General features: G+C 31.7%; 4 protein-coding genes across 4 annotated transcripts; all 4 read right to left on the minus strand.

The window, feature by feature from the left end:
• Positions 1–3,029: 3,029 nt before the first annotated feature.
• LOC131182224 (anthocyanidin 3-O-glucosyltransferase 2-like) lies at positions 3,030–4,576 on the minus strand. The gene has a single exon (XM_058151072.1). It carries the CDS (start codon positions 4,445–4,447, stop codon positions 3,041–3,043), a length of 1,407 nt encoding a protein of 468 aa, XP_058007055.1. The 5' UTR covers positions 4,448–4,576; the 3' UTR covers positions 3,030–3,040.
• A 2,351-nt stretch (positions 4,577–6,927) lies between these two features.
• LOC110658725 (anthocyanidin 3-O-glucosyltransferase 1-like) lies at positions 6,928–7,410 on the minus strand. The gene has a single exon (XM_058151073.1). It carries the CDS (start codon positions 7,408–7,410, stop codon positions 6,928–6,930), a length of 483 nt encoding a protein of 160 aa, XP_058007056.1.
• A 19-nt stretch (positions 7,411–7,429) lies between these two features.
• Positions 7,430–8,249, minus strand: LOC131169077 (anthocyanidin 3-O-glucosyltransferase 1-like). The gene is made up of 2 exons (XM_058150613.1): positions 7,911–8,249; positions 7,430–7,819 (listed from the first exon to the last, which is right to left on the minus strand). The coding sequence occupies exons 1-2, from the start codon at positions 8,247–8,249 to the stop codon at positions 7,430–7,432; spliced, it is 729 nt and encodes a 242-aa protein (XP_058006596.1).
• A 2,038-nt stretch (positions 8,250–10,287) lies between these two features.
• LOC110658726 (anthocyanidin 3-O-glucosyltransferase 1) lies at positions 10,288–11,852 on the minus strand. The gene has a single exon (XM_021816453.2). It carries the CDS (start codon positions 11,766–11,768, stop codon positions 10,362–10,364), a length of 1,407 nt encoding a protein of 468 aa, XP_021672145.2. The 5' UTR covers positions 11,769–11,852; the 3' UTR covers positions 10,288–10,361.
• Positions 11,853–12,025: the final 173 nt, after the last annotated feature.

Here is a 12,025-nt window from a genome sequence, read left to right on the forward strand (position 1 = left end):
CTAATGACTTATTAAAAAAATTAATTTATTATTTTAGATAAATTATTCTATCATCAAATTACAGTTTCATTATATAATTTCATTTTTTTTTCTCACCTCCCTTAGACACTTGACTGAGTTCCATAAAAAGAGAAATCCTAGAAGCTTATCCTTTTTATTTTTATTTTGCATGCTTGGTTAAATGAGCTTAAAAAAGTTAAAATTTTAAAAAGTACTTAAATATTATGAAAGGGTCAAACAAAATTATAAAATAATTTATTAATTATTTAAATTCATTCCTAAGTTTAATTATTTTATATAATATATTATATAAAATATTTTCATTTTAAACTATTAAACTTGAAAATAATAATAAAATTTGCTGAGTTATTAATAAAATTTATTTAATTATGATTTATACTTATTAATTACATTTATAATTATTAATAAATATATTTTATATATTATATAAATATAATATATTAAATATAATTTTAAAAACAAAAAATTTAGCAGAGCTAATCAGCCTTTCTTTGTGGGGAGATATGTAAAATAAATGAATGGTAAGGCCATCAAATCTTAAGCGGAATAATGCTCAATTGACCCCTATATTTTTTTTATTATATTCAATTCAACCCAATTTTTATTTTTTCGGCCTGATATGCAGAACTTTCATTTTAAAAGCAAAAGGTCCTGCAATTGTCAGTGAATGGAGAGTGAATATCACACATAGATTGAAAAAATTTTTTAAAAAAATTTAAAGAAAGATTTTACTTCCATTTTAATACAGAAGATCTCAGCTTTGTTTCTCAGAAAATTTTTGTCTGTAGACTTAGTTCATTGTTTACTGAAAATTCTTTATATATGGTGTATCTGCACATTAAATAGATAAAAACCAATACATTTATATCTTGAATTGTTGATTAATCAAGATAGGTGTAGATAAAAATATTTCCCTTAATTCTTGCAACTGTGTATTGTGAGTTTAAGAATTGTGAGAAAGGACATGAGGTCAAGTGCATGGAAGAGAAGGGTTTTTCTTCCTCCACTATTGATGGATTTGAGGCTTGTTGGGTTGTTGGGTAGGGGTGAGCATTCGGTTCAAACCGAATTGAACCGAACCGAACCAAATAAAATTATAAAAATCGAACCGTAAATTTTAGAAACCGAACCAAACCGAAATAGATGAAAAACCGAATAGAACAGAACCGTTCTATTTCAGTTCGGTTCGATTTAAACCGATCGGTTTGATTTTTTATTGATTTTTGAATTTAGACTTGATTTTCAAGTTATTTGGTCTAATTTTAACTTTGGTTTGAACCTAATAACCATTAATCAATGAAATTAAACAATTAATATATATAAAATTAAATATAATTCATAAATTTTTCATAAAAATAAATCAATTCAAAAATCGATTCGGTTCGATTAGTTTGATTTGACTATATAAATTACTATTCGGTTTGATTCGGTTTAATCGATTTTTTTTCTCTTCAAAACTGAACCGAACCGAAATAATCAAAATTTTTATAATTTAAAATCAAACCGAACTGATTTAATTTTAAAACCGAGCCGATTGAACCAAATTGGCTCGGTTCAGTTCGATTTTTCGGTTTGAACCGAATTCTGCTCAACCCTATTGTTGGGTGTCAAAAGGAACAAGATGGTGCATCGCAACAAAACTCAAGTCAAACCAATTGAATTTGGCTCTGAGGAATCACAACTTAATTGTTATCTAATATCTAGTGCAAATATTGATTTGGTTTTTCTAATATCAATTAAAAGATCAACTTAAAAAAAAAAAAAATTAACTTGCGTTTGTTACAAATGAATCTAATGTTCTTCTATCAATATTGCGTTTATATTCTCTTTATTATTATTATTATTATTATTATTATTATTATTATTATTATTATTATTATTATTATTACAGTCTAGTTTTTTCCTCTTTAGTGTAGTTTTTGTGGCTCTTTGATAATTTAAAATATAACATTGATCATTGATTTGTTTTAGTAAAAACTTTTAAATTTTCAAGCACAAATAATGATTTTTTATCAATAAAATTTAATAATGCAACATTCTTCTGCTATAATAAATTTAGACTTTAATAGTATATTTTATATATTATTAAAAATTTAAAATATGCTATTAATATGAATCATTAACAAGCACATAGTAATCTACAAAAGCTCAATAATTTAAAGTTTTTAACAACACTTTCATACAAATTTACAGTATTATCATGCATGATGTTATGTATATTATTTATTACGTTATATATTTTTTTAATGTCTAAATATATTACCTTAATATTATTTGTTACTTTAACGTCATGTACAAAATGTTAAAAAAAGTGTAATCGAAGTCTATATTTATTGTAGTTTTATCTATTTATATTTGGTAATTTAAATTCGTTTGCGAACCATAAAGGTAGTAAGTTTCTGAGAGCATAACATTACATAAGATTTCTTTAATCGTTCAAAAAGAAAAAATATCGGTTATTATTCATAAGATTATTCTCTTTTACCTACCTAAATCATCACTGAATAAAGACTTTTAATTTTCTATATATATATATATATATATATATATATATATATATATATATATATATATTATGTTATATTTATATAACGATACTTATTAATAAATTATCAAATTTTTTATAAATAAATATATAGATTTTATTTATATGTTTCATTCTTCCCACCAAATATACCATGGTAGGTATCTTGGTTAGTCTTAGAAATGGGATGCGAATGAAAATGGAACGTTTAATTTGTAGATTTCAAAAACTCTATGCTTAGTTATTTTTAAAATAATTAGTAAAATTTAACAATAATTAATTTTAAAATTAGCATATAGTGTATTTAAGCCTTAGTATACATTTGTGAATTTTATCAAATTTGTCGAATTTAATTAAGCAAAATTAATTAAAATCATGAAAATATAAAGTATAAGAAATTATTATTAAATACATCTAACGTACATACATCATTCATATAATAATGTGAGATTTATTCTCAATATTACAAAGAGAAACAGCACTTTTACAATTATTTTATCCTAAATTGTCCATCACATCTGTAATTAGATTACCTAAATAAAAGTGTGAAGATCCACTGTCCATTAAGGCCATTCTACTCCTCTCACTCATCTCCTTCACCTTCTTTCTTTTCTCACTATCATGCTCCATCAAACATTTTATTCCTCTCTCTATTTCATCGCAATTCACAATTATTCCACTGTCATTCCTATAATCCATTTTAATTTCCACTGCTAATCCCAATTCAATCACCATTTCAAATGCATTAAACTGTTGCTCTGCATACATTGGCCACGTGGCAATTGGGACACCAAACCATATGCTTTCTAGCACAGAATTCCATCCACAATGTGAAACAAATCCTCCTATGGCTGGATGGGCCAAGACAGCCACTTGTGGAGCCCACCCCATCACCCTTCCAATCTTGGTTGTTCGATCCAAGAAACCTTTAGGCAAGACTTCTTGTGGATCCTCATAGTCACTGGGAGATACCAGGAGACCCGGAGGCGGTGGTCGGCGTAGGGACCACAAGAATCGATAACCACTATGCTCTAATGCGCAGGCTATCTCTTTCACTTGATCCTCACCAAAACTTCCCATACTCCCAAAGCATAGGAATACAACTGATGACAGAGGTTGATCATCAAGCCATTGCATGATTTCTTGGTGATTGCTTCTTCCATCCGACCTTACATCCAAAATGGGTCCTACAGGATAAATAGGAGGTATTTTGAAAGACTCAATCGCATGGGATTCTAGCTCCAAGAACGTATTTACTATAATACCCTTAGCTTCTCCATACCTTCTTGCATTTTCCAGTAAAGGAGGAAGCTGCTTTTTGCTCAACATTGGGGAAGGCATAACCCTAGCAGGAAGTGGGTTTACCAGACTCGGCACTGGTAACTCAGAATCTGAGTCCTTGAACTCAGCGGGATCAAATTTCTCTTCATCATGAATCTTCTGCACATAAAGCATGAAACCAAGAGAAGCTGCACTCGACGTAAAGAAAATGTAAGACGGAACACCAAATTCATTGGCCACATCTATCATTGGCGTGTAGAACATATCAATAACAAAACCTGCCAGCTGAGGCGAGTCGATGCTTGACTCGGACTGAGTGATCTTCAACACAGCTTCTTTGACATGGGGTTTCTGTCTCTCAGCGAGAGAAGAGAAACTAAATGATTCATGCTCGTCTTTGGGCAGGTCAATGAATCGAAGACTATTGGATATAGTGGAAGAGGAAGCTCTTTGCGACTCAACGTAGTTACGAACTCCGGAGTTGACAGAAGAATGATTGAGGACAAGGACAGTGATGGAAAGCAAGTCATGACGGTTAAGAAGAAGCCTTGCTACTTCCACTGCCGATACAAGGTGGCCCATAGCAGGGGCTAGGACGAACACAAGCTGTGCTTTCTCCATTTTGTATTGATATAATTTTCTTAATTTTGCCACCAAGTATTGAAGATGAGGATGATCCTGATAAGCTTGAGGTATTTGTAGCTGACAGTACTACATTCGGGTGGGTATAAGACAAAAGTTGTTTTGGTCTTTCTTTCTTGAAGTATTCTAAACGGCAAATTCTGTCATTGGTGGCCTAGAATACAAGTGATGTCATGGCTTTGCTGGTTGGTCTATTTCTATAGACAAGCATTTAAAGTTTACAGGTCTGGTCTATATTTGATCCATGCATGATGGTTTAAAATGCATTTTGTAAAATAGAATTCACATATTAAAACTGCAAGAATCACAAAGTCTTTCTGTTTATCCCTAAAAAATAAAAAGTCTTTCTGTTTGAATTATGTAATTTTTTTAAATTAATAAAGAAAAGAATTAATTGCTTCTGCATGATTCCTGTGTAGATTCCAGTTGCCAACATGCCCTTGACTTTATGTACTGTAATATTTAGTTTCTTCATCATGATTCCTAGAAGCTTATCCCGGCTATTTTTATGTTTTTTTTTTTTATTATTGCTTGGGTTAAATAAGCTCAAACAAGTTAAAGTAATAAAAAAATGTATGGTGAGCAGCGATGAAGCTGGAAGATAATATGTAAAAGGGGAAAATAAAATTAAAAGGAGCTGTGGGAGTTGAGGACCATGGTCCCCACTAGTTACATATAGCTTCGCCCTCCCTATGCTTTTTGATCACGTTCAATTCAACCAAATTTTTATTTTTTTGGCCCGATATGCAGAACTTTCGTTTTAAGATCAAAATTGTCCTGCAATTGTCAGTGAATGGAGAGCGAATAAAGAAAGATTTTGTTCCATTATAACACAGAGGATCCCAACTTTGATTCATAGGAAATTCTTATTTGGTCCATAATGGATTTAAGAAACGTTATATATAGTGAGATGCATATATTAAATAAATAAAATTCACATATTTATATCTTAATTTTTTATAAATTAAGTCTTAAGTTTTTCATTGATCTCCGCATCAATGCATTGTTAGAATCTTTAAATGATGAAAGCAATTGAAAAAGATGTATAACGATAGAACCCATCGAATTTGGCCCTGGGAAATTACAACTCAATTATTATCTGATTAATATCTAGCGTAAATTTTGATTTGGTTTTTCTAATATCAATTAAAGACAACTTTTTTTTTTTCTGTTTTCTCAAGTCTCGTCGCTCTCTTGGAACCGCCGAGCTTTTTGTTTTCCGAAGGCTTCCCCTGCCCTCCGGGATAAGGGGAGATGATGAATCTTCCTCTCCTAGTTATGGTTGAAGCCCTCCCTCAACTAGTTTGTGAGTAAATAGGTGTTCTGGTTCTGTTTTCTTGCAAGCAGGATCGAAATAGTGAAGGTTTTTCAAATTTAACCTGCTTTTGTAGTTATGGTTTTGGATCTATAAAAATATAAATAATATAATATAATAATAATTTTATTTTAATATTTAATTTATTTAAAATGTTATAATAAGTTATAATAGTTATAGTGACTTGTAGTCAAATAATAGTAGCTAGTGACTGAGTGTTAGTGGTGGTGACGATAACAATAATTAGATGGTGTTAGTAGTAATAAAGTGAGGTAGTAGTGGTGATAGAGGTTTGGTGGTGGTAGAAGTGACCATTGCTATGTGGTGATAAGGGTGGTCAAGTGATAGTGATAGCGATAGCGATAGTAGTAATAGGATAGTGATGGTGGTAGTAATAGTAACAATGATAGTCAAATAGTGGTAGTGATAAAAGTATTTACAATAAATAAAAGAGTCAAAACAAGTAATTATGATAATATTAATTTTTATATGTAATAACTATTATGTTATTTTAAGTATAATTAATTATGTTACATAATTATTATTTTATTACGTTTAATTTTTTTTATATTATCAAACAACGTAATCAAATATGTAATATAATCGAGATTACATTATAAGTTTAATTAAGCCATACAAAACATGCCCTTAGTGTTTTAAAGCTATGAATGGATTTGATTTATGGATTTAGGTTTTGGTTAAGTTTGGATTGAGTTGATTCTCTTGGGCTTGTTACCAACTAAATACTATAGGCTTCCTTTTTTCTTCAACTATTTTCTTTAAATACAGGTTGTATTAAGCCTTACAGCCTTTTAATGCAAGTTTTACATGTTAGAAAAAAAATATATTATTTTAATGTTGCTCCACTGGTTTTTGCAGCTGAAGCATTACGATCAAAAAAGCTGTTTTTGGAGCCCCACTACACAATACATTCAATACTAGCGACAGCGAAGTTGCCGTTCAATTCCAGGAGTTTTGTATCATTGGCTATAGAATCTAAGGATCCTATAGTATGAGAGTTGCTTATACATAGGATTATGAAATGAATGAACCATAGATATAAAATAAATACTTTATTACAATTGTTTCATACTAAATTGTCCATCACATCTTTTATTAAATTACCTAACCAACAGTATGAAGATCAACCATTCATTAAGGCCATTCTACTCCTCTCACTCATCTCCTTCACTTTCTTCCTTTTCTCATTATCATGCTCCATCAAACACTTTATTCCTCTCTCTATTTCATTGCTATACGCAATTACTCCACCGTCATTCCTATAGTCCATTCTAATTTCCACCGCTAATCCCAAATCTATCACCATTTCAAAGGCATTAAACTGTTGCTCTGCATACATTGGCCACGTGGCAATTGGGACTCCAAACCATATGCTCTCTAGCACAGAATTCCATCCACAATGTGAAAAAATCCTCCTATTGCTGAATGAGCCAAGGCAGCCGCTTGTGGAGCCCACTCTACCGATCACCTTCCCAATCCCAGACGTTTGATGGAAGAATCCTTCGGGCAAGATTTCTTGTGGATCTTCATAATCACTAGGAGTTGCTAAAAGACCAGAAGGTGGTGGTTGGCTTAGGGACCACAAGAATCGATAACCACCATGCATTAGAGCAAAGCAATCTCTTTCACTTGATCCTCATCAAACCTTCGTTGCTCCCAAAGCACAAGAAAGAACAACACAGATGAAGGAGGCTGATCATCAAGCCATTGCATGATTTCTTGGTGAGTGTTTCTTTCATCCAACCCCACATCCAAAATGGGTCCAACAGGGTAAACAGGAGGCATTTCAATGATTCAATCGCATGTGATTCCAGCTCTAAGAACGTATTTACTATAATACCTTTAGCTTCTACAAACCTTCTTGTGTTGTCAAGTATAGGAGGAAGCCACTCTTTGCTCAACATCGCAGAAGGCATAATCCTAGCAGGAAAAGGGTTTACCAAAGTCGGGACTGGTAACTCAGCAGTTGAGCCCCTGAACTCAATGGGGTTAAAATTTTCTTCATCACGAATCTTCTACACATAAAGCATGAGACCAAGATAAGCTACACCCAAGGTAAAGAAAATCTATCATCGGCGTGCGAAACATATCGATAACAAAACCTGCCAGCTGAGGAGAGTCAACGCTTGACTCGGACTGAGTGATCTTCAACCCAGCTTCTTTGACATGGGGTTTCTGTCTCTCAATGAAAGAAGAAAAATTAAACAATTTAGTCTCGTCTTTGGGCAGATCAATGAATCGAAGACGATTGGATATAGTGGAGGAGGAAGCTTTCTGCAATTCAACATAGTTATGAACTTTTGAGCTGACAGAAGAATGATTGAGGACAAGGACAGTGATGGAGAGCTGGTGACACCGGGTAAGAAGAAGCTTTGCTACTTCCAACGCCGATACAAGGTGACCCATACCAGAGGCGGGGACGAACACGAGCTGTGCTTTCTCCATTTTAGTATTGATAAAACCTTCTTAATTTTGCTGCCAAGTATAGAAGATGAGGATGATGGTGATGAGCTTGATGTATTTCTAGCTGCAGTACTGCATTTTGGTGGGTATAAGACAATAGCTGTTTTTTTTTTTTTTTTTTTTTTTTATCTTTTTTGAAGTATTCTCTGGTGTATCTTTTTTAAAGGATTCTAATAAACAGGAGATTCTAATATTTGTGACCAAGAATACAAGTGAAGTCGTGGCTTTGCTGGTTGATCAATATCTGTATAGGCAAGCATTTTACGTTGGGTATAATTATGATGCATGCTTCACATAGTCTTTCTGTTTGAATCTCTGTAGTTTTGTCAAATTAGTCAAGAAAATCTTTATGATGCAAGAAAGTAGAGAGATTTCCTATTCAGTTTCCTAACTCACTTGCGTGCGTATGTTTTATTTATCTGCAAAAAATAAGGCGTTTAAGTAAAAAAAAGGGAGGACTGAGTTTTTTGATGTAATTCTAGTCGAAATTCGTAAATAAATGAAGGATATTTTGAGTTTAGTCTTTTAAAATTTCACATCAAATATGAAATATGTATGTGTCTAGGTTATAAAGGAACAAAAATTTTGTTAAAATTATCGTGATTTTAACAGGAATGTATTCCTATTACTAATCAGTATGTGCATGTATTATATCTGTTAATAAAAAAAATTATTACTCATGGAAAAATAAAAAAGTATAAACTTTAAAAAATATTTAAATATTATGAAACAATATAAATTTAAGTATATAATGAAATTTAATATAAGGTAAAAAAAAATGCATGAGAAATAGCGGTAGAATTTGAGGATAATATTTAAAGGAGCTAAAAAAAATTATAAAATAATTTATTATTTATTTATATTTATATTTATACAAAATTAAAATTTATTACATAAAGTATTTTCATTCTAAACTATTACACTTAAAAAATAACAATAAAATTTATTAAATTACTAATTGATTCTATTTTATTAATTATTTTGCTAAAAACTAATAAATCATATTTTAAAATAAAATAAAATTAAATATTCTTATTTTAAAATGAAAATTATCAATGAATACAAAAATATTTATTAATTAAATTTGTAAGAGATAATAAAAATATTTTATTCTGAATTATACTTATTAATTAAATTTATAATTAATTACTAATAAATAGATTATTTTCTATGTTACATGAATATTATATATTAAATATTATTTGAAAATTTTAAATTGAATACGCCAAGCTCTCTTTGCTTGCAGGAAGCTATGGGACTTGGGGACCCTCAAAAACCAAAAACTGAAAAAATAAAAAACATCCACAGCCACTGAATCAAGAACATCAAGAAGGATCCCAGAAATGTCATCTTCCATGATAATGCATTGATTTTGAAGAATTTAAAGCACGATGTGTGAACTAAGAGTGATATCATGGCTGGCTGCGTGTTCCTTTGACGCTATTGCGAAACGTTCATTGATAAAATAACGTTAAATTCTTGATATATATTACTTCAAGAATAATTTATAAAAGTATTATAATGTTTTCCATAATTGAGAATGAAAATAAAATTTTCAATTTTTAGATTTCTCAAAAATTTTTTATTTTGCCAATCAAGGGATTATTTAGTTGGTTTTTATTTTTATAATGAAATAAAAATTAACTATCTTTCATTGCCTAATTCATTAATTATTATTCGATTTATTAAATTTTTATTAAACTTAAAAAAAATTATTTTAAATGTATTTTTAAAATAATTGAGTAAAATTTAACAGTAATTTCAAAAATTATAAATAGCATAGTGTATTTAAGCCTTATTACTTTAGTATTCATTTGTAATCTTTCTATCTATTTGCAGAATTTAATTGAGCATAATAAAATTCATAAAAAAAAAAATTTATCAAACTGTAGAAACAAATTAATTAACAATATTTAAAAATACCAATCAATTAATTTTCTTTTATTTTTAAAATATAAAAAATGAAGAAATCTTAAATTCGAATCTCTTTAACTACTTATTTTATGAGAAAATGAATACATCTTATTATATAACCTATCAATTATTACTCGAACTTTCATTAAATTTAAAAATAATAACTTTATTATAATTATTTTATGCTAAATTATTCATCACATCTTTTATTAGACTTTCTAACCAAGAGCACGAAGATCCACCTTCCATTAATGCCATTCTGCTCTTCTCACTCATCTCCTTCACCTTCTTCCTTTGCTTACTATCATGCTTCATCAAACAATTTATTCCTCTCTCTATTTCATCACAATTTACAATTACTCCACTATGCTTCCTATAATCCATTTTAATTTCTACTGCTAATCCCAATTCCATCACCATTTCAAAGGCATTAAACTGTTGTTCTGCATACATTGGCCACGTGGCAACTGGAACACCAAACCATACGCTTTCCAGTATAGAATTCCATCCACAATGTGAAACAAATCCTCCTATGGCCGGATGGGCCAACACAGCTACTTGTGGAGCCCAACCCATCACCTTTCCAATCCCAACCGTTCGATCCAAGAATCCTTCGGGCAAGACTTGTTGTGGATCCTCATAGTCACTGGGAGATACTTGAAGACCTGGAGGTGGTGGTCGGCGTAAGGACCACAAGAATCGCTGACCACTGTGCTCTAATGCATAGGCAATCTCTTTCACTTGATCCTCATCAAAACTTCCATGGCTCCCGAAGCACAGGAATACAACTGATGACGGAGGCTGATCATCAAGCCATTGCATGATTTCGCGGTGAGTGTTTCTTCCATCGGACCCCACATCTAAAATGGGTCCCACAGGGTAAACAGCAGACATTTTCAAAGACTCAATCGCATGGGATTCTAGCTCTAAAAATGTATTTACTATAATACCCTTAGCTTCTCCAAACCTTCTTGTGCTGTCAAGTAAAGGAGGAAGCCACTCTCTACTCAACAACGCTGAAGGCATAACCCCACTAGGAAATGGGTTTACCAAACTCGGCACCAGTAACTCGGTATTTGAGTCCTTGAACTCGATGGGTTCAAATTTCTCTTCATCATGAATCTTCTGCACATAAAGCATGAAACCAAGAAAGGCTGCACCTGACGTATAGAATATGTAAGACGAAACACCAAATTCATTGGCCACATCTATCATCGACGTGCAGAACATATCGATAACAAAACCCGCCAGCTGAGCCGATTCAACGCCTGACTCTGACTGAATGATCTTCAGCACAGCTTCTTTAACATGGGGTTTTTGTCTTTCAATGAAAGAAGATAAATTAAATATTTCAGTCTCATCTTTGGGCAGATCAATGAATCCGAGACGATTGGATATAGGGGAGGAAGAAGCTCTTTGCGATTCAACGTAGTTATGAATTTTGGAGTCGAAAAAAGAATGATTGAGGATAAGGACAGTGATGGAGAGCTGGTGTTGGCGAGTAAGAAGAAGCTTTGCTACCTCCACTGCCGATACAAGGTGGCCTATACCGGGGGAGGGGACGAACACAAGCTGTGCTTTCTCCATTTTGGTGCCAAGTATAGAATATGAGGATAAGGATGACGAGCTTGAAGTATTTGTAGCTGCAATAGTTCTTCTGGATGGCTACGAGAAAAGAGCATTTTGTTCTTTCTTTTTGGAAGTATTCTAAACGGGAAATTCTAATCTTGGTTGCCAAGAAAACAAGTGACGTCATGGCTTTGCTGGTTGGTCGATCTCTAGCTACAGGCTAACATTCCATTAAAAAATTTTAAAGAATAGGAGTATAATTAATTACGATGTTC

The sequence above is a fragment of the Hevea brasiliensis genome, chromosome 8 (assembly GCF_030052815.1).
Source record: "Hevea brasiliensis isolate MT/VB/25A 57/8 chromosome 8, ASM3005281v1, whole genome shotgun sequence".
In the NCBI taxonomy this organism is placed as follows: Eukaryota; Viridiplantae; Streptophyta; class Magnoliopsida; order Malpighiales; family Euphorbiaceae; genus Hevea; species Hevea brasiliensis.

Bases quoted from the DNA above. Each gene is read 5' to 3' on its own strand.
- LOC131182224 (XM_058151072.1), bottom strand. From the start codon at position 4,447: ATGGAGAAAGCACAGCTTGTGTTCGTCCTAGCCCCTGCTATGGGCCAC.
- LOC110658725 (XM_058151073.1), bottom strand. From the start codon at position 7,410: ATGCATGGTGGTTATCGATTCTTGTGGTCCCTAAGCCAACCACCACCT.
- LOC131169077 (XM_058150613.1), bottom strand. From the start codon at position 8,249: ATGGAGAAAGCACAGCTCGTGTTCGTCCCCGCCTCTGGTATGGGTCAC. The intron at 7,820-7,910 runs GCAGGTTTTGTT...CTTTATGTGTAG, and splicing joins GCGTTGACTCTCCTCAGCTG to AAGATTCGTGATGAAGAAAA.
- LOC110658726 (XM_021816453.2), bottom strand. From the start codon at position 11,768: ATGGAGAAAGCACAGCTTGTGTTCGTCCCCTCCCCCGGTATAGGCCAC.